This window comes from Tiliqua scincoides, chromosome 5 (genome assembly GCF_035046505.1).
Source record: "Tiliqua scincoides isolate rTilSci1 chromosome 5, rTilSci1.hap2, whole genome shotgun sequence".
Classification (NCBI taxonomy): domain Eukaryota; kingdom Metazoa; phylum Chordata; class Lepidosauria; order Squamata; family Scincidae; genus Tiliqua; species Tiliqua scincoides.
Genome location: NC_089825.1, coordinates 59052104 through 59075020, shown reverse-complemented (window position 1 = coordinate 59075020; position 22917 = coordinate 59052104). Strand labels below are relative to the sequence as shown.

At 42.2% G+C, this 22917-nt stretch overlaps 1 protein-coding gene across 5 annotated transcripts in view; it reads right to left on the bottom strand.

Moving 5' to 3' along the window:
* The window catches only part of POU6F2 (POU class 6 homeobox 2), a 296977-nt gene that overhangs the window by 9350 nt on the left and 264710 nt on the right, over positions 1-22917 (bottom strand). For all 5 annotated transcript variants that reach the window (XR_010794525.1, XM_066627999.1, XM_066628001.1 and 2 more), the window contains 3 exons: positions 9081-9287; positions 5111-5279; positions 2883-3051 (listed from right to left, as the gene is read on the bottom strand). Coding sequence is in view for 4 of the 5 variants with exons in the window: in XM_066627999.1 (XP_066484096.1) it covers positions 2883-3051; positions 5111-5279; positions 9081-9287 (545 nt within the window). In the remaining variant the exon portion in view is untranslated. The remainder of the gene's footprint in view (positions 1-2882; positions 3052-5110; positions 5280-9080; positions 9288-22917) is intronic.

Sequence of the window (22917 nt, the reverse complement as noted above, 5' to 3'; positions counted from 1 at the left end):
ATTAGTCGGTTGGCTTCTTCAGGTTGTTTCATGTGGAAGAGCTCACTCTTGGTAGAATGTGCTCCATTTCTAATGTACATGCTTACCACAGGTGGGATAACAACTGGAAACTATTTACCATAAACAGTAATTACTAGACCTGGATGCACAAGCGACTTACTGAAGTCCCACTGAAATTTAGAGATCATGGCAGAATTATTCCCAAAGTAAGTGATTTATAGATTGACTAAAACATTCGGTTTGATTGAAGGAAGTCAAAATAAAATCCCAGGTTACTCTTATTACTCACCTAATGTGCTTGAAAGTTGCTATCTTTCTATCTTTCTATCTAAGCTACCTCAGAAAGATGGCCATGAATGAGAGTAACTCATGTTCATGCCTTTGGAACAAGGGTGGGATAGAGCTGTTGCAAATATACAGATTACAGTGTAAAATTGAATAAGCTATTGTATATAAGTTTGTGCTCCATACTTACACTGAGGAAATTATGTGCATAAAGAGATTTATCTCTGTTTTCATAGTAATAGCTTCCACACTCTTAGAGGTAAGCCATTGTTCAGCTTTAGAAGTGACCTGCTCTTCAGTCCTTCAGCTTTTCAACTGTAAGAACTGGCACAAATCATTCAGAGGAAGTTCCAATTACTGGCTCTTACATAAACATGTACATAGAATTTTTGGTTCATGTCTAAGGTTACACCTTGCACTATTAGCCTCTTTTGTTGGAAAACAAGTGCTTGTGGTTTATATCGGCAAGTTTAGTATCAAAGAAGTGAGGTCTAGTTTTTGAATACATAGTTTTTTGAATACAGATAGTTATTCTGAAGATTAAGCAAACTGATTTCATTATTCATCCCATGACAAGCGGCTCTGGAATTTGCTCACTCAGTTCTGATGCTCCTTGACTTGAAGGCTCATCTTCATCTAATCTACCTAGGATATGGCATAATTAACCTCTACCTCTACCCTACCAGATCCTTGCACAAACCTGATGCTGTCATTTGTTCGACTCTTTTCCCATCATGCCTGCAATCCTTCTTCCTTCTTTCTAACTGGCAGTTTCACTTATACTAAGATGGCAGTGGGAACAACAATCCTTTTCTGTAATTATCCATCTTTTTTTTTTTTTTTAATTGTGGCTATTTTTCATAATGAAATATTTTGTAAATTTTTCTTCTTCTATGTGTCTGCAATGATGTGTGACTGCAGGTGTCACTTAAATATGGGATTGAATCCAGTCATATTTCTGTTCAAGGAATTACACAGTTTATATCTAATTCCAAGTATCCCAACCATGGGTGAAATTTGGTAACACTGAAATCTTCAAAGGATTTCCACTGACTTCAAAGAGATGTGGGTAGCACCCCATGTCACTAGCATCTGTGCATTAGTCAAAGCAAAGTCCCATGAGAAAATTAAACTAAGCACACGCACAACCAACTGTGTTAATTTACAGTATTATGTTACAATCAATTTCAAAGTACCACAAACCAACATTTGGTTTTTGCTGCTGCTTCTTCTTCTTCTTCTTCTTCTTCTTCTTTTTAAAAAAGCCTGCTTCTTTTACCAATTGACCATTGAGCTAAAATAAAATTAAACTTAAACAACAGGGTGGAGAAAACTGTATTCATTACATTTGTGTGGTGTGTTAGTTTTGAGATTTCAGTACTTGATGTTTGGTATAACGATATACAAGTCTTGAAACAAATTTCCCAGCAGTGGTATCCTTGTATAGACTGAATAAAGGTTATTTTCTACAGGGAGGTATCTTATAAGAAAAAACAGTAGGGGAGGCCATAGAAGTGAGAGGATCCTATGGAGCTTTTTGTATTTAACAACAATCAATGGGTTTTATGGAAAATCATTGAGCAAAATGTGAGCTGCAAGCTCACTACCCCATACCGATGTTATTTATAACCTTAGTCTTAAACTGCGGGAAAAGTACACTTCCGTTCTATGGGGAATACATTAAAAGTATAAAGAGCAGATAAAAAGACAGAGCATTTCATGGATCACCAAGAACAAAATCCACTTAAATGAGCTTAGAGTTGGTTTCTTGGCTTTCGCTGATGGAGGAGGACTACGAGGCATTGCCCAAGAGGAAAAAGCTGTTACCTAAGTGTGTTTGTTACCTCATGCATAAACATGGGATTAGTGTAACACACATACATGAAGACATCGGGGCTTCACTCGCAGGACCTTTAACTCTATCAAGATGGCTTTGTTTTTGTTATTTTGTCAGGCTTGGTGTGTTATTTCCCCTTTTTTGAATCCCTTCTTTGAATCTGAACACTTGAGCATGATATACTATTAATCTATTAATCCCAAGAAGTCTGTTAACAATTGCCATGAGAGTTTTATTTTTTGTCTCACTCTGTATCTAGATGCATTTCCCACCCTCGCCTGGGAAAATCATCATTAACATCTTAGATGTGAAGCGTGAGCTCTGGTACTACAGGTTTAAGCCTAGCAGGGAGGCATCCATGAAATATTTGTTCAGTAACCCCATCTGCGGAAAATGGCACAGTATGAAGAGGGTCAGCTGGAGCTTATGCATCAGCAGCAGGATGCTGCTCCAGCTCCACTACTGAATTCACTTTCAAGGCCAGGAACGTATTTATTGTTCCCTATTTGATACTAGAGGAAAGTGGGGGGGGGGGGGGGAATGAAAGTTATTTTAAGGACACTTGGCAAAAGGTATTTTATAAGCTCGATATTAGCGACATTCACTTATCTGTGCCTTCCAAACAGACCAGCTCTTTTCTTTGGACATGCGGTTAAAATAACCGTAAAGTTAACAAACAGTAATAATAAACCCCAAAACAATGGGCGGCGGGGGGGGGGGGGGAGACAGGAGACAAGCATCACTATGTATCATATGTTACCTGCAGATGGCAGACTGGCTGTAGGCTGGACCTTCTGTGGCACTTAGAGCTTGACCAACTTGTGTCTGGGTAAGACCAAGGGACAGGCGTCGGATTTTAAAAGCTTTGGCAAATTCTCGGATTTCCTCAAGATTGACTCCATCTACCTCACCGGAGGCTGTTTGGGGATCTGTTGAAATAAGAGGAAATCATTTAAATTCTTCATCGCAAATAACACTGAATTATACTAGTTGTTTCTCCCTGAATCTCAAGATAGATTTGGAGACCGAAAAGTCTGACTATTCAGATAAAACAAAGTTGGTCCTTGTCCTGCCCCTCCACGGTCAACTCACAGGAGAGAGAGGGAAGGGGGAGCATCTTTAAAAATTCTGCCTGCATGTAGAGTACTTTGTGGTGATGGCATGGGGGAGAGATGGGGCACTGGCCCATTAGTCCTTCTTTCTTTCTTTCTTTCTGAAAGTGGCCATGGCTATAGAGCATTAGTTCTCAAACTTCATGTGGTCATGGCACCCTTCTTTTGCAGCGGACACTTCTTCCCAGCTCTCTCAGGCACTGCCATCTTGGATTGCCTGCGTTCTTGCACAATCCAAGATGGCAGCGCCCAAGAGTGCCAGGAAAAAGAGGCAGTAAGGGACATCCCACAGGACTTCCCCTGTGAGTTTGCCGTGGCGCCCTCAGGTACTGTGGAGCACAGTTTGGGAACCACAGCTACAAAGTCTAAGCATGGTCCTGAATATGGTTTTTTTTTTTTTTGGCAGGTGATGGGATAACTTAACAATGCCTAATGTTTGGACATGTGTTCCACTCTCAATTTGAATATGATGTTCATTTGTGCTTTGTCTAAAGCAACTGCATTAATTTTCTTTAACTTCTTTAAAACATCTCAATGTTACGTTTTCTTAATTGGAAAGTACTTGCAGATAGCAATCCATTCAGTATTGTTTTTCTGCCTTACCCCAATTACCAGTCAGGGTGCTGAACGCCTGCAAGTCCAGCCTTCAAATGGTAATGTTGACACATGGTTTATTTTTTCACTGGACCCTCCCAAGATAATGCTCAGGATGCTGCAAGAATAAATTGGTCTTCTTCCTCCTTCACAGTGCACTGACACTGCTTTTGTCCCAGAAAGGGCACATAATAAAAGCTATCTACTATAGGAAGGCTCCTTTGGTGTTGGATAATGTGGTCAATTTAGGACTTATCAAGGGAAATGACACAACAGCTGGAGAATGGAGGTCCGCCCCCCCTTCAGCAACTGATCCCTTGCTAAATGAAAGCATTCTCCAAGCTGGTGGAGACAGCATGGGGCTGGGATGGTGGAAGATTTCAAAGTGTTGTTCAAGCCTGTGTGTAGTGAAGCCATATCAGTGAAGCATGATATCTCTCTTGTTTTTCACCTCATTTCCAAGACTTCCTTGTATGTGGTGTCCTTGTATGTGGTGTTCAACTTCTTAAGTTGTCAGAAGTCTGCTCTTGACTATGTTGCTGTGCAAAACACTGTCCTGTTGTGTTTTTACTTTTGAGAGTTTAGTGCTGTTCCATAACTACTGCAGCAACATCCTGATTAAGAAGCCGAATGTTAAAAATTCCATGAGACGAGAACTTCCCATACATTCCCCTCGGCCAGCCAAGGAGACAGAGAGATTTTTCAAATCTAATTTTAGCCCAGATTGACTAGGATAGTTAATTTTCTAAACAAGTACACATTAGGGAGTTCCTTTTTTCTGTGGGCTTCTGAAGAAGCTTTAGTGAGAGCTAGGATGATGCAGTGGTTTGGGAATTGGACTTAGACCTGGAAGATCCAGGTTCAAATTCCTGCTTGACCATGAAGCTTCCTGGGTGTCCTTGGACCAGTCACTTATCTCTCAGCCTCACCTTGTTATGAGGACAAAAGGACATTCCAGCCAATGTGAGGAATATTCATGTAGGAGCTTAACCTAATTGTACCACCACCTGAATCATCATCAGTTGTGCAGGTGTCACCATGTGAGAGCTCAATCAGAAGTAAAGCATGTTGCACAGCAATTTGAACTGGGCCTAAAAAGCTCATATAGCCAGTTTGTTGGCGGCCTCATGTATTATTTAGTAAATAAAGACTCCCTGTCTACTTTCCCCCAAGTAGCAGCATAGTAAGTTCCTTATCAAAGACAGGTAGATGAGAGAAACAGGTGAAAGTGAGAAACAGAGACAAAAGTTGAAAAACGGGGTAGCAAGAAGGCAATACTTACTGCTGACTAACTGGCCAACACTCAAAGCTGAAGATGAGGAGGAGGAGGAGGAGGAGGAGGAAGCCTGGCGGACCGGGCTCTGAGCCATGGATGCTTGACTATGGGCCAAATGTAGAAGATTGGATTGTGAGGCTGCTTGTCCCACTTGCGTTTGGGAGGGTTGATGAAGCTAAATGTGAAAAAACAAAACAAAATGCCAATCCCTTCAGCAAAGAGGCAAGTCATAAGAATACTTGGCTGTTCTTCCATGCTCTCTAAAGTGTGCAAGTGATGATGGGCTGTGCCTTATCAAATAACTAGTAAAATGCCCATCATCAAACAGATGATCAGGTGTCTATTTCTCCTATAGATCTCAATGGGAGTCAGTAAGAACTGAACCATGCATTCTCTATCCACATAATCCTGCTTGGTTCATGTTTCTTGGTCACAACAGAGTGTGACAGATTACTGGAAGAGTGAAAAAGAATTATGGGAACTGACTTTTGGATGCCATTTTCAAATTTTATGGGAATTTTACAATTTTACAAATTTTACAGTCACATAATGTGTTAGCAGGTGGAATCAAAATATCCCACCTTGCAGTCCAAAAGGATCCCCAAGGTGGATTATCCCTCTGACACAGAACATTGGGGGAAAGTATATCCTTCCTAGACTAACTTCTTATTAGAGTGTTGTGCAAGTTCCCACCAACTTTATCCCAGTCCCCAGCTGCTTGTGGTTGGGTGGCCTCTTGTGTGATTGTGTCTTCCTTACCAGCTCTCAGAACTGCTGGACTGTTACTGCCTAAGGATAGACAGTGAGAAGCCAGGTGTTGCACCTGTGATGGATGCTGGATTTATGGAAAAGGATGCTGATAAACCCAACAGGAATTTGATTCTTCATTTTGATGTGTACAACCTTTGCTTTTATTTCTACTTGAAATAAATTTCAACTGGAGCAAATGTGGCTTTGGAAAGGTAGAAGGTTCTGCTTACTTGGTTAGCTCAGACTGAGTAACTGAGGTAGCCCTGAGAGTTTTTAGGAATGATCACCCACACTTGCTGCTCTGTCTCTATCAGAATATTTGCAGATGTTGAAATCAGTTTTTCTATGGGGTATAACAGATTTTAATCGCATTATTGTGCCATAAAGATGACTCATGTTTTCCTATATAGTGGCAAATTCCTAAGGGTTGGTTCACAACTCACCAAATCAATAATCCTTTACATTAGCATTTACATTTAGTAGCAGGCTTATGGCATGTCCCCACTGTGCATGCATCAACGTATCTTAAGGCCTATTCAGGCATTTATAGTTCCTGATATACTACTTCCATTTTTCTGGGGGTGGATATCAGGTATAAGTAAGTATGAATGCGTGTGTATCTTTGGTAACATAATGTCTGGTTAGATGAAAAGTGGTTCCTAATACATTGGATGTTAATTTTGTTGAATTTGAGTAATCTGCAGTTTTCATGGATAAAAAATTAATAGCCCAGTATGGAATTGAAGAATCTCAGAATCAAATGTTTGTGTTAAAGAGAAATAGCCTGGGGAAAATCCACTATTTCAATGCAGTGACTGCACCCATCTGCAGTGAAGATTAAACAGTGTGTTTGCCCATAACAAGAACAACCCACCCGCGGCAGAGCCTGTATCACAAAAGTTGATTTCACATCCAGTCTGCACTCAAATCCTATATCTGCGCTAATGCAGTCACTGCCCAAGACTGAATCTGTTCACGGCTGAGACATGTTGGGTCCTGAATTTTAGCAACTATTTACTGTCTTTACTTTGAATGCAACACTTTTATTAACTTTGAAATCCAGACATAACCCGTAAAGCAGCAACTGGATTTTCACAGCATATTAGGAAATAAAGATATGGCGTTCCAGCAGAAAATTAAGGATATCTCAGTCCCATTGATTTCAATGGGGAAGTTAGGAATTGTGCTTAAATTTTTTCCCCACTGAAATCTAGGGAACTTAAGTGGTTAACTTCAACTGGGATTTGCCTTAAAGGTTGTTTATATTCTTATAACTATCTCTGTACTGACCTTAAAAAAAAAGAAAAGTATACTTGCGTAAATCTTAGCCTTTAATTTTCCCATATGAATACAACAAGAAATTGGTTCAGGCAAGGGCTTCCTTCCAGTTTACACCCCTACCCTGAAAATAGGACTGCAATACCACTAAAAGATGACAGCCTGTAACCAGAGAGAACGTAAAATGCACAATCTAATATGTTTTATATTAATTTAATATAATCTGAAGTGGTTAACTGGCTGCAGTTGGAAAAACATCAACTTTTAAATGTATGTTTTAACTACTCTGATATGAACATATTCAAGCACAACAAATCAGATTAGTTTGTGGGTGTTTTTCCATCATAAATGTAATTTGACTGTGTAAATTAGTCTGCAAGCTTTTTACTAAGATGATGTCTGTGGGTCAAAAAGCAAAATCATTTTAGCACTTTGAGATGCATGTGACTGACTGTTCTCCAAAGAATGCTTCTGGTTTGTTTGTTTTTTAATTTGACCTTCCATTCAGTCTGAATGAATCAAACACAGGATTGATTTATGGTGGAGAAGCGAGTCCTAAATGTGTGTATCTAAGGTTGCAATACTACACATGCTTTTCTGGAAGCATACCCCATTGAACTCAATGGAGCTTACTTCTGAATAGACTCACATAGAATCATGCTGTAAGACTGAGTGTGTGTGGTTTGCAGATATATTTTTCAATGATTTTGTTTGGTCTAAAAATACAGTACTATAAATCGATGCAAAATTAAGCAGTGAGGACTTATGCCTTTAACACTGTATGTTGGGAATGAAATATGGAGGGTGCCAAATCATATCAGTTACTTGTTGTTCCCATGTTATGTTATACCCAGGTACAGAATATTGGTACCCAAGTATACATACCCAAGTATACATTCACATACAGGTGAATGACTGTGCCTGCATTTATTTGTACAGGTCAACAATGTGTGTATTCTGTTGAGAGATTGTGCCTATACTGAATGGAATGTGTGAATAAGGATGCAATCCTAACCCACTTTCCAGCACTGACATAAGGGCAATGCAGCTCCAAGGTAAGGGAACAAACATTCCCTTCCTTTGTGGAGGACACCATGAGTGCCACCCAACTGCAGGATGCAGCACACATCCCATTGGCAGAGCTATGCCAGTGATGGAAAGTGGGTTAGGAATTGGGCCTAATTGTACCTAGGTGCAAGCTTACAATGATTGCACCTGGGTACAGCTTAATGAGTAAATATATCCACTCACTTAGCCCATTCTGGTGAGGGTCTGGCCTGAAGCTGGAAAGCTGTGATGGGTAAGTTCATCTGGCATAAGGCTAAGTAGACACAAGTTGAGGTTAGTATTAATTGTAGCAATATGTAGGCAAGGGGCAAGAAGCCAACAGGGAAGGACGGAAATCAAAGGCAGGAGAGGCAGGGTTAAATAGGCTTGGGCTAAAGGCATTTCTCCCCTGCTGTTGGTCACAAGTGCAATATCTAAAGCTGATGATAACTTGACCCATGAAGATGGGTGTGGGGGGGCAGAGGAAGGGCTTCATGCTCTACTTTCAAGTTTCCCAGAGGCATCTGTCTGGCAACTGTTGGAAAGAGAATACTGGGCTAAGTGGACTGTTGGTCAATAAAAGGCTTGGGTGAGAGTGGGTCAAGGTCTCTGGAAACAATAAGGAAGAGTAGGAAAGGTATATTCCTTGTCAGGATTTCTGGCTGGTTGAACAACTTGATAGTTGAAATCAAGAAACTGGGCTTGGGCTCTTTTCCTCATTCTATATGATCAATGATAATATCCTCCCCTAAACATTCCAAAATCATATCTGATTGTAACTGAAATATGAACTCGATTGCATAAGACAATATGCAATACTGTATGGGAGTGAGGGAGTAAAAAAGTTCATTTTGATGCTCCGCCATTTCCCATCAATTTAAACTGTACGTTAATGATTTACCTGTTGGCCTGGTTTGAGTGGTGAGAGTGTGATTCCCTGGGTGTTGATCACTGGCAGTATCTGGTTTCCAATGACTGTTGCAATGATTTGCCCCTGGGCATTGGTCAGTAACTGTGGTGTAATTGGCTGCACTTGAAGGCCCTGAGCTCCTCCTGCCGCCTGATTGGATGAGACTGGATTAGGCATCAACGGAATGGTTCCAATAATCTAAAAAACAAAATGTGAAGTTCCACAGGTTACACACTTTAATTGTTAAAATGTACAGTTATAGTACATATATGAGAACAATATATTTCTTCTGACCACAAACACACGTATTTTGTCCAAAATAGAAATTAGGTAGTACAAGTAGTAATTTTACTTGTAGCAACGCATGGAAAATGGTACAAACTAGCAAACAGCAATTATTTTCAAAATGTGTTCTGGTGGACCCTGGTTTCTTGATGACTTTACTACTGATTTTCCTGTACAATGTAGAATTGAGGGGAGTGTTGAATAAGGGGAAACTATGAGAACTTGTGGGGAAGTAATCCTGGTGATCTGAGTATGCTCCCTTGGATGTCCCCCAGAATCCTCTGAAACATACAGGAGTGGCAGGATTAAATAGGCTTGGGTGAAAGGCTTGGGCAACATATAAATGTGAAAAGAAGAATTCCTCAATATTTGGAAAAACCTCTGATGTAAAGAGATTTGTTACCACATGTAGTCAATAGGATGCTTTGGTTATGCTCCTTGTCTGAAAAGCAGCACGCGGATATCTCATGCATGTGAGAAATTCCAGTTTATGTTAATTAAAGAAGATCCACTGAACTGCCAACTGACATAAAACAGAGCAGAGCTAGAACACACACACACGTGAAACTCTTCACCCCTGTAATATCTAGGATAAGAGGGACCTGAAACAATAAGTTGTATTTTCTCAACTCTAAAGCCCAATTGCTCAAGGAGGCCAATATCTTCTCCTTGCTCCAACCTTATGTTCTGCTGTTGCCTTTTCTAACAGACAACTCAACCTTCCATGGCTCCTGGGAGCCATACTCATCTTGTCAGCCTGATTTCAGGTTTCTTTCCTTTTAATTACAAATGTATTTACTTCTGAGTCCCGCCAGTGGTTCCCAAATTGTATGCTGTGGCACCCTCACTCACAGGGGTGCTGCAGGATATCCCCAGTAGCCTCTTCTTCCCAGCTCTCCTGGGTACAAACATCTTGGAATGCACAAGATTTTGCCTCGGAGAACTGGGAAGAAGAGGCCTCAGTGAAAGAAGTGTTCTGTGACCATGGTATGTTTGGGGACCACTGCCCTGGTAGTTCCCTGAGTATGTAGAAACCATTACCATGTCCGTGGGCTGCTCCACGGTACGTACAAATGGATGCAACCACTTGAGTTTGCTATTACTATATAGAGTTTAGGAGTGGATAATTCTAAGAAGCAAAGTAGTCATTCACTGAGCAAAAACAGGATAAAGTGTTCTAAAAACAAACCGACATATGTTTAATATGTTCTGTTTTGTCAGCTAGAGGACAGTCATCTGATGGGGCACTTTAAAAATTAGAGGGATCACTTTAGCACAGGTGGGCATTCAGTTTTGCAAATTCTTTTTTTTTTTTTTTAAGTATGGCTCTTCTGAGATAGTTGAGTGTGGAATATTTCAGTGAGAAGAGCTGTGTTCATTGTCCTAAAAGCCTCTTATTTCTGTGTTTTGTCAGCATGACTTTGCATTGGCACCAAAGTGGTTGGGGTGCTCTGATGGGCCTTAAGATGAAGTGCAAGATATCTAGATGTTTTGGAAGGTGGAAAAGTGGAGGGTATGCTTCTGGGATTTGAAACGATACTTCAGATTTTCAGAGCTTAGGGCAGTGGTTCCCAAATTGTAAGCCATGCTCCCTGGGAGCAGTGAAAACCAGCCAGGGGAGCGGCGAAATCATTATGAAAAACATACTGTCCTATACAATGTATAGAATTTTAGCCCTAATGGGGAGCCACTGCCAGTGGGCCAATCAGTCAAGGGTGCTGCCAGTTGAAAAGATTTGGGCTTTTCACTACTGGCTTGGGGGACTAAGGGTGCAATCCTAACCAACTTTCCAGCACTGACATAGCTGTGCCAGTGAAGCATGTGCTGCATCCTGCAGTTGGGGGGCAGTCATGGAGGCCTCCTCAAGGTAAGGCAATATTTGTTCCCTTACCTCAGAGTTGCATTGCCCTAATGTCAGTGCTGGAAAGTGGGTTAGGATTGTGGGCTAAGCTGTTCCCTTTAAGTTGTAGCAATCCATAAAACTGAAAATAAGAGGAAAATATTGGGTATGTATATATATATATAAACATAGCCTAATAAAACACTTATTTTGAGGCTCAAATGGACAACTTTCTTTGAGTACGTATTAGGGAGTGGGACAGGCTATCCTATGTGAATGCAACATGCAGCTTCAGCAGAAAGAATGGTAGCCAAAGAAATCCCAGTACATGTCAATTAAAGGAATTCCATTTGGCTGGAGACTGACATAAAACAGAGCCGAGACTAAATTGCGAAGCAGAAGGCTGACACAGAAATGATACAGGCTGTTGCACTGGTGCTAGTATCTGGGAGGGGGGATCATAAGAAGAGCCTCTCCTGGAGATAATTGGCCTGGGGCACTAGGCCAGATATATAGGCTAGGATGTATCAGGAAGATGGACGCTTGCATAACATCAGGAAAAAGGAAAGAAAGGCTGATGCTCTTATGAGTTATTTCTTTAAGGTCTTGGCCTCCGAAAAGTTTGAGCTAATTGCTGTGCTAATTACAGAGCATGCTGCATCTGGTACATGACACATCTGCCTTCGAACACAGCTGGTGGTGGAGGAGATGGTACCTCAAGAACAAAGACACGAGACCTCTCAGATGTTTTCACACTCTGTCCTTTCACAGTTAATGTAAGCAGTTCATGATGCCAAATTCAAAAGACCTGACCCATGCAAGCTGGAAGGATTGTGGCCAGCCCTAGCGTATGCAGTCTATATTTACTTCAACAAATGTTACCAAATGGGAAGAATTACCTTTCTTTTTACACTGTCAGCAGAAGCCTTGCAAAAAAGGGATTGCTGCTTCACATGTCACAGAGGACACGGCCTTGAAGTGTCACTTCTGGGCCTGTAACTTCAGCCAGCAAGGCTCCAGTCCCCACAAGGCAAAAAATTGCTGTGCTGGTTTTCTCAGTAATAGAAATGTTTGCATCCAGATTTAAAATGCATTTCTTGGATTGCGTTCGGGCATTTGGAGAACGACATTGCTGAAGTGAACGTTTTGTAAGGTCAAAAGCAGGACGATAGCCTCTTGCATTGGAATGTGTCGGGTTGCTGCTTGCAACAATTTATATTGTATGTATCCAGCAAAGGGGTGCAGGGTGGCTCTAAGGCTGCACCCCCAAACATACCTTAGGGCTCTTCTAGAAATGACAAACAATTTTATCTTCTTTTCTTAGAATGCCCCATCAAAACGAGTGACTCTTGAATGAATGGCACAGATGTTAATCTAGTCCAGGGGTGTCCAAAGTTTTTGGCAGGAGGGCCACATCATCTCTCTGACACTGTGTCAGGGGCCAGGGAAGAAAATAATTAATTTACATTTCAAATTTGAATATATTTACATAAGTTTACATAAAAGAATATATTAAAGATGAACTTATATAAATGAATGAAGGTCTTACAATAGCTCAAGGCCTATAAAAGGCCTTGCACAAAGCAAGGCTGGCCTTTCCTTTGCTGCTGCTAGTGCATCACAGACCTGAAACAGCAAGCAGTGGAGGGAGTCCTCATCCAACAGCTCACGCGAGAGGTCAAACAGTTGCCCTTATGCTGAGAGCAGTTGTGTCAGGCCAGTGCGGGCCCCAGCAAGTCTCCGGAGGGCCAGAGGCTCATTGGAGACTGGGGGCTCCCTGAGGGCTGCATTGGGAGTCCTTGAGGGCCACAAGTGGCCCCAGGGCCAGGGTTTGGGCACCCCTGATCTAGTCCTTCACTTAAGTTGCTGTATTACTCCAAGGACTAAAATTATATACTATTCAGAACATGTTCGTATGCTCCTCCGTATGAAAAAAGCCTACCCAACTCTCTATATACAGAAACAATAAATCAGGGAGGTTAGGCTGGAACCTTTGCCCCTGATATGCTAGCTTTTATAGTTAGAAAAGAAATGTGACAGCGCACACCTGCATTCTGAGTTGGTATAGTCCAAGGAGAATTGTGTCATGGGATATTCCTCAATGTCTATTTCAGCTTCAACTGAGGACTCTAGGAGCAGAATTATTATAGTCTTTTTAATGGACACACATTGATATTCTCAGTACAAATGTGGCACTTCTGCATGTGTAGTCCTCCACTTTTATTTAAATGCCACGTTATTTCACTTGGTGGTTGTTCCTCCATTAATATGAATGGGGGGCACTATGTATGCATTTAATTTCCTTGTCCACAAGAGACACCAGATTCACAATGTCTGTCTTAATTTCATTCACAGATTGTTTAAAGCTTAACACATCAGTTAGCTGGCCTGAAAATTTCAGATGTATAAAAGAAGTCAACCTTCTTCTTCTTCTTTTTTTAAATACTGTTAACAGTAAATTTGCCTTTGGGCTGTTCTTTCAATTATTCAGGCTTAGCTCAAAGTACAGTCTTAGTAATGTCTTGACATTTCCCATACTCACTTCATAATGAAGCCTGAGTCCAGCTTCCTGCCTTTACACTTAGCTATTCAAATTACAAAGTCTTCGCGTTTAAAGGTTATGAAGCACAAAGCTGTCACTGGGCTGGTTCACACCATAGCATCCAAGATGGCACCCACCTTGTGATTAGGGTCATGCACAACCACATTCTACTCCCTGGTTCTTCTAATCACATGTGTGGGAACATTCCCAGCTTGGACCCATCACTAGGAGTCTCCTTGGACTTGTGCCAGCAAAAGAGCTGGCATAGGCCTGAGGAGACCCATTGGAGACCAGACCCATTGGAGACTGTAGGTAAGGAGACTTGCCTACAGGGAGGTAAGTAAAAAGATTTGTACGTATCTCTTCTGGACTGTCTCATCGCATGCCACCCCCATAGCATGTAGCATGAGCTTCATCAATGGCACTGCATGGTTTGGACTGGTGGCAGAATAGGATTGGGCTGTTACTGTATGTTTGCTCGTTTATTTGCCTCCTGTTTGTATTATTCTTTTGCCTCTCCTTTCATATCAAATTTATTTTCATTCCCCCTCATGTTGTTGTAAAACAATTCCAAATACACTGTGGTCACATTAATGAGAACTGATAGTGATGATAATATTGAAACCAACAACCAACATCCAATGCCAGGTAGCTGCCTTCCATTCAGTAACATCTTGTAGTTCTGATTTTGTGTTCTGATCTCACCACTGCACATATATCATAAGAATATAAGAACAGCCCCACTGGATCAGGCCGTAGGCCCATCTAGTCCAGCTTCCTGTATCTCACAGCGGCCCACCAAATGCCCCAGGGAGCTCACCAGATAACAAGAGACCTGCATCCTGGTGGCCTCCCTTGCATCTGACATTCTGACATAGCCCATTTCTAAAATCAGGAGGTTGAACATACACATCATGGCTTGTAACCTGTAATGGATTTTTCCTCCAGAAACTTGTCCAATCCCCTTTTAAAGGCATCCAGGCCAGATGCCGTCACCACATCCTGTGGCAAGGAGTTTTCACAGACCAACCACACACCAAGTAAAGAAATATTTTCTTTTGTCTGTCCTAACCCTCCCAACACTCAATTTTAGTGGATGTCCCCTGGTTCTGGTGTTATGTGAGAGTGTAAAGAGCATCTCTCTTATCCACTTTATTCTTCCCCTGCATAATTTTGTATGTCTCAATCATGTCCCCCCTCAGGCATCTCTTTTCTAGACTGAAGAGGCCCAAACGCCATAGCCTTTCCTCATAAGGCAGGTGCCCCAGCCCAGTAATCATCCTAGTCACTCTCTTTTGCTCCTTTTCCATTTCCACTATATCCTTTTTAAGATGCGGCGACCAGAACTGGACACAATACTCCAGGTGTGGCCTCACCATCAATCATGGCACCATCATGGCACCCATACCAAGAATATCTTCCCTAGAAAAGCTTGTGTGGCTCTGATGTTTTGCACTCAGCAAAATGCTTTATTTGCCCAGGCGCTCCCTCATGTTTAGTAGCTGGTTTTAATTATTATTTTATGGTTGTGCCGTATTTTCTTGTATGGTGATGGCTGTTGGTTTGCTGTCTGTATGATGTTTTACAAACTGTGGGATTTATAAAGTGAAATGATTCACTGCTTTTATGTTTTGGTGTACACTGCCTTGGCAGCAGGTTGCTGGGGACCTTGGAGCAAAGTCTTGCCCTGGATCCACCATGGTGCTTCTCTGCCCACCCCAATGGGTGCTATCACTGCCATTTGGGTGCTATGACTGCCACTGGTAGTGGACCCATTCCAGCCTGGAGTGCTATCTAATCATGGCTTTTCAGCCCCCCCCCCTTCCCGGTCTGGCAGCTAATGCTGAAAAGTGACAGGCAGCCCAATCCTGTTGGGCTCTTATAGTTGTGGAACTCTTGATCTGCCACCATAAGTCCTGGTGTACTGTAGCAAAAGCTGCACTGCCACCATATGCTATGGAGCCACAGGTGCAAATGGCTGGAGGCTCCATGCATGTGCCAGTGGCGCCCAGACGCCCCACTAGAGCAGGTAAAGTTGTGGAGGGGGCTGTTTAGGGGAGGATCAGGGTGGGGAGTGGGGGTAATTTGTGGGAGGATCTTGGTAGTAGCACTGCATGGCAAGTTCCTATCCCACCTTTCCAGCCAGGATCTGCCCCAGGAGTCTTCTCTTCGAATTTATACCAGCAAAAATGCTGGCATAGGTCCAAGGAGTTCCATTAGAGACCAGGAGACCAATGGAGAAATTAAAAAAAAGTTTTTCTTACTTCTCCTGGATCATCTGGCACTCTCCCATAGTAAGCAGCATGTGCTCCGTTGGTGATGCTGGATGCTCTGGGTTGCTGGGGGTAGGACTGGGCCCTAAGAATGAGTGAGTGAATGAACCCTCGCTCTGTTGTTGTAGAATACTAGCCTGGAGACCATTTGATGGGAGTTGATGCTAAAAAGATTCTGTTCTGTGTTATGTGGAATGATCAACCCATAAGAGACTGCCCTTTGTTCCCTCTCTACCACTTCGGTTAGGGCTGTAAGGAGAGATCATAATCTTAGCTTTCACAAATCCAAATTGCTTTGGTTTGGTTGTTATAGCATTATGTCACCATACTGGAGCAGTGCAAACCACATCAGATTTGAATAACTAGAAGGTTTTTTTTGCAACTAGTTGCTGCTTTCTGCAGCCTGTTATACACCTGGTTTGAAACCGTCAGGCTGTTGTAAGAATTACTGGGTTTACGGATTAAGGAGTTGTGAATCAGCAAGCTTCTATTTAATTATCTCCATCATACTGGTGCATTGCTGCTGTTCTGATGTGCAAATAATAAAATAAATCTTAGCGTACTGGTGGCATACCGTGCTTTTATTGTAGTCACTATGAATATCACAAAATGAGAAAGGGTATTTGGTGGAAAGCGGTAAAAACGGGACCAGAAATCAATTTTGCCTTTAAAGATTATGATTTTAGAGATTATGATTCCTAAAAGAGACTTTTGAGCTCTTTTGCCTGTAAGAAGTCTCTTTAACAACTTATGTGCATGTGAGCACCCACCATATTGAGTAAAGACTGCACCATGCTGTCCAAAGTAACAGTGCCTTCAGGAGGACCATAGGTAACTGAGGTCCTTCTATTTCTACAGTTAGAAATTAGGGCCGCTGCTCAAGGACATGTAGCTTGTCATGAACTTTGCAATGAAGAAGTAAAAAATGGCTTCACAAGGTATCGGATGTATGTTCAAGCCACATTTAAAGCTCCTATGTTGACCCATTTTTGGAACTGATGTGATGGAGCAGGAAATGTGGGATGAAGTAAAATCTGGGCATCTTATCCCCTTTAGGGGGTTCCCAAACCTTTTGGCACTGCAACCCACCTCATCTTCTCTGGCAGGTTGAGAAACACTGCGCCATCTTGCAAGGTCCCAGAGGCCAGTGACCCACTCCATCGGTCTCTGCAGGCCTCAGAATTGCCCGCAGAAGCCTCTGAAAGTCACTTCCAGTTTTCAGAAATCACCTCTGGTTTTACCAGGAGTGACTTTAGGAGGCTTCTGCGGACCATTGATAGAGTGGGTTGCCGGCCCAGAAGAGCCTTCTGGGGTCTCCTGATAGGGCCTAGGAGAGGGGGGTAAAGGGGATAATTTGTACCCGGGCCCAGGGTCAGAAAGGGGACCCAGGATTCAAAGGAAGGGGCCCAGAAAGTTTGTGGGATCTTATATTTTCCTATCTCATCTGAACCCGCTGCCCGCACATGATGCTGGGAGCACAACCAAGGGCACAGAGAGGCAATTGCTGCTGCAATCATACACACTGGGCCCAGGAATGCATGCATGCCCCTCCTTAACACAGTGTCATATCTGGGAGGAAACTGGCCTGCTACAGTAGCTCTTTGGCTTGTGAATCTGATAACAATGAAAGAGTGTATAGAAACTCAGGGACACAGTTATGGGGCTACAGCTGCTGCAGAAGTTCATTTTGGTACACATCACACACTGTCCATTCTAGTATGAGCCTAACTATTATGATGCTAATTTTCTGCAGTTGATTTTCTATATTTCAAAGATTTTACAGAGACTTAGGATTGTGTTTGGTTTTCCATACTTCTTTAATTAACTACCAATGCCACATGGTCGGGTAGACCTGGGCTCCAAAGACAATTCTGGCTGTCGGCACTCTACCCTTGCCCTATTTTGCTCCCTTTTCTGCCTGCCCACATTGCCCCCTCCCCCTTTGGGAAGGGGCCCAAAAGAAACTTTGTACCCCTCTGATTTGGAGCCATCTGGAAGCAAGGGCTGGCAGGAGGGCCCATGTTGTGACACACCAAGCATAGGCTCTCTTGTGGGTTATGACCACACTTTGGGGAGCCCTGACCTAATGTGCTTTTTTAAACAAAAGAACAAAGTTAAGCTGCCTGATGAGACATCATGTTTTAGGAAATAGCGGGCCCGATCCTATCCAATTTTCCAGCACCGGTGTAGCAGCAATGCAGCCCCAAGGTAAGGGAACAAATGTTCCCATACTTTAAGGGGGCCTCTATGACTGCTGCCCCACCACAAGATGCAGTGCATGCCCCATTGGCACAACTGCACTGGCACTGGAACATTGGATAGGATTGGGCCCAGGGTTGGCATTCCCTTTTGTGAGTTCTAAATAAGTTCAGGATTGCATCGTCCTTCTCAGTGAGGATACATTTCTACTGTACTATTTACTGTCACCTCTACTGCTTCTATTATAACTTCTACACTGTGGTGCATGTCTACTGTGAAGGTTTCCCATAAATGCATGTATATGAGGAACTTGTCCATTTGTGCAATCTCTTCTGGTGTTATCCAAGCCTTAGATCACCTCCTTGCATCCCGAATGGTGCTATACATTATTCAATATGTACTGCAATTATGAGCAAGCAAAATCAATGTTAGCTCAGAGGTGTTAAAGGCGATGCCAAAATGATGGTCTAGAACAGTGATACTTGTTCTTATTAACAGTTGCCCCGACTTCAGATTGCTATACTTAAAAGTTTGCCAGTCTAAGATCAGCAATGAAAATTTAAAGGGTTGAAAATAACAAAGAGCCTCAGGGGTAGAAGGAGGGGGTAGTAGCTTAAAAAAAAGTATGTTATCAAATATGCATTTGTTTATCACAGTCAAGTTTTATGATTCAAGGCTGATTCATATATATTTTATGAAGAGAATATCCATTGTGGTGGCAAAATTAAATGTATTTTGAAACTTGTAGGTGACATTTATCTGTCTGCTCTATCAGAAAAAAAGTTGTCATATTCACTCTAACATATATTACTTTTTCAATTTCCTGCCAGTAATGTTTCTTTAATGTTCTTTAGGGCAAGACTACGGGATTTCTCATTTCTCACAACAAAGACCACAACTCATTATAATGATGCTAATGAGCTTTGCCCATGAAAAACTGCATCATGCTTTTTGTAGGTGAACAATCTCTTATCCGTGACTACCCTGGCATTTTCTTATATTTCATACACACAGATGGTGAAAAGGCATTCTCAGAAATCACTCCTGCTCTTCTGCTCTTTTCTCCGCCCCTCCCTTCAGATGTTCAAAAAAAGTTAGGCAACATGTCTGTGATACTTCAAGCTCTCCTGGATGCATATGCAATGAGATGGCGGAGATAGTAAATCTATTGAAACTGGTAATCTTCCATCTTCCTTTGTGACGTTGATGCCTGGACTGCATCTTCATCCAAATTAAAAACGGAGGCACAACCTACACTTTCTGTGTAGTGGGCAAAATAATGGGCCAGATCCAGGGCCTCTGAGAGGAGTTTTATCAGGGGGTACAAAGTTTCTTAAGGGCCCCTTTGCAAAAGGGGAGAGTGGTGACGGGTGAGCAGAATAGGGGCAGGGAGGGATGAAAGAGTGGGGGGAAGGTAGAGACAGCTGGAAAAGTCTTTGGAGCCCAGGTCTACCAACCCATGTGGTATCAGTAGTGTCCCCAGCATCCCCAATTGTGGTAGTGTTGCCAGCATCCCGTGCGGGCAACAAGTCTGAATAGACAGGAAAATGTAAGATCCCAGGAACTTTCTGGGCCTCCTCCTTTGGCTCCTGGGACTCCTTTTTGACCCTGGGCCTGGTACAAATTACCCCCTTTACCGCCCTCTCCTAGGCCCTGGCCAGATCCGTTCAATGTGGAGCACATTTTCCATTGATTTCAATGGGAGAGAGTTAGCTGGCTGCTCCATGTTCTTGCATTGACATCAATGAGAATTTCAATATGGCCTCTGGAGCTGAAGGAAGTTGTCATTGTTTTAAAAATGTATGCCATGCCTTTCTCAAGAATGTTCCAAGGTGGTTCGCAATGACAAAAATTAAAACAGCATGAAGTGCAAGAAAAACAATAAATAGATGAGACCTGCACGAAAACAGAGGTAAAGACAGCATGACCCCTGGCTGGAGAAACAGCTCATAGCAAACTAGCAAAGGTGTATAGAAATAGGTTTTCTGAAAAGCTTGCATGGAAGGTGCCAGTCCACACTTCAAGGGGAGCAATTTTCACATAGTAGGGCTACAACTGAGAAGGCCCTGTTGTGAGTTGCCATCCTCTGAGCTGCAGAAGAAACCAGGAACTGCTTAAGGACCTTTTTTTTGAGGGATTACAGAATAGACTCTGGGCACATTCATCTCAGAGAAGGTGGTCCATCTATCTCAGCTAGGTTTTTAAAAGTAATAACTAGCATCATGAATAGTGTCTGAAACGAACTGGTAGCCCGTGCAGATAGAACAATAATGGGTGACATCCTCATAAAACCTTGCCTGTGGAGTACACTTGCAACTGTATCTTGTACCAGCTGAAGGGTCTTCAAGGGTAGCTCCAGGGAAAGCTGGGCATTTTTGTATTTAGAGTGACCCCATCCTTCTGCTAAGGCCAAAGACAGAGTTATCAAGAAAAGAATTATGGCTGAGATTAGCAAAAGCAGGAAGACTGTTAATGAAAAATTAATTTGGGTTCCTAGTATTTCCACGTATTATGACTCTTAAGCATTCTCTATGAAGATATATACTTTTACGGAAAGGGTAAGGATTTCCCCCCCCCCTGAATTCTACACTGTAATGTGTTAGCTGACACTTAACACTATAAAATAAAAATGAAATAACCTTAAGGATAACATTTTCTTCTGGTGTTTAATGAGACCCACTCCATTAACTTCAAACAGCCTGACAATGTTTGCTTCCCCCCTAGCTGATCAATTTTTAATTCCTTGGTATTTGGGGTGACATGACCCCTGCTAAGTCTCTATTTGTCTATATAGAAAAAAAATATAACTTTTGAAGGTTTTTTTTTTTTGTCTTGCATCATAATGAACACAAATCCTTTCCTGTCCTCTACCAGGAAATATTTCCAAGCAGGTAAAGGGGGAGTCCTGTTACTCACATGCTACGTTATCCTGTTCATAGAAAAGAATGGAAAACACACTGCAGACTCTGGCAAGTATTAGACCAGTCTGATTTTGCTCTTAATGCTTATGTAAGGCTTCATAGGAATGCTTCATGAACTTGCAGAGTGTACCATGTGAACTGGCCCTCATCAGGACAAAAGAGGAGGCATCTGGAGTGACAGCAAAGAAGAAAAATTTAATTTGGTGCTATCATGGGATCCAATCAAGAAAACTACCTGCCTTTGCCAGGAAACAGGGCCCGCCCAATCCAGACACTCAGTGAAACATCATGTGAATTCACTCCTGCTGCCCCCCCCGATCACTTTGCCTCTGTCTATCTGTCCACCCATCTCTCTTGCTGAATAAGTCATGCCATGGCTTTATACACATATCATTGGGAGAGGACCAGACCTCTAGAGGCTAGAACTAACAAGTTAAAATTAAACTTTTTTTTCAGTGCAGTTGCAATGACCTATTTATACATTTTTTTCCCTAGCCTGTTTCATCTATATATTTTTTATTTTTACATTTTCCCTGGTAACCGGCCTCTCTCATCTCTCTCTAAACTGTCTCCCTGATGTCCTGATCACTCTCTGATCTATTTCTCTTTTCTTATCTCCTGGGTGGATGCTAATATGACACATCCAACCTCTAAAACAAACCATTTATTTTGAGAGCTAGCAATGTCAGAGTATTTGATGCATCAAACATTAAAATGGATGTTTATTTGGATATTGGGTGCAAAGTGCCTGGATATAAAATTATTTTTGCTTATTTTTTTTTTTTAAAGACAGAGATCTGTTTTTTAAGTCAAAAGGCTTTCCCATAGCCACAGCCATAGGCAGATTCTTTAAATTCTTTCCATCAGTTTTCAGAATGGGGAGCAAGGAACTGGATTTAGTTCCCCACCCTGGACTGAACAGGTAATGAACGGTATTCAGGTTATTTAACTGGAACTACATATGCATAGATTTGGATCAGGTCCATCATTTGTCAATGCAGAGAGGATTATTTATAATTGCACAAAGGATCAGATAAAACAACACACACACACACACACACACACACACACACACACTTCTAGACACATCTGCTGTCATTTTGGACTTTGCTTTTATCTATGGTTACATATAACCTGAGCCCTGAGAAGCAGAACTGAAAACAAACAAATATGGGGGGTCTGTAGTGTAGGCATCTGTCTTGTATTCCTTTGATGTTCATGTGACTAGACACAGGTGACCGTTTAGCAACCAGTAACTTGTCTGTTTTGTGGGCTAAGAGGCACCTCTCCAGTGGTGGTGAAGAACATAAGCCCTGCTTGATCAGGTCAAGGGCCCATCTAGTTCTGCATCCTGTATCTCACAGTATTTTATTTTAAGAAATGTATACTCCGCCTTTCTTATGCCGAAGCAAATGCCCAAGGCGACTGACCTGAGAAGGCAGGCTGGAATGTATGGAAGGAGTCGGTCTTTCAGGTAGCCTGGACCTAGGCATGGAGGGCCTTAAAGGTTAGAACTAGCACCTTGAATTGGGACTGAAAGCAGATGGGCAGCCAGTGTAGCTGCTGGAGCAGTGGTCCATAATGTCTGACCCCAGTAACTACTCCGGCCACAGTAGCACATCAGGTGCCTCTGGGAGCAGAGAAGACAAGATACCTGTATCCTGTTGCCACTCCCTTGCATCTGGCATTCAGAGACAGGGCACCGCTAAAATCTGTAGGTTGCATACAGTCATCATGTAACCCGTGATGAATTTTCCCTCCATAAATC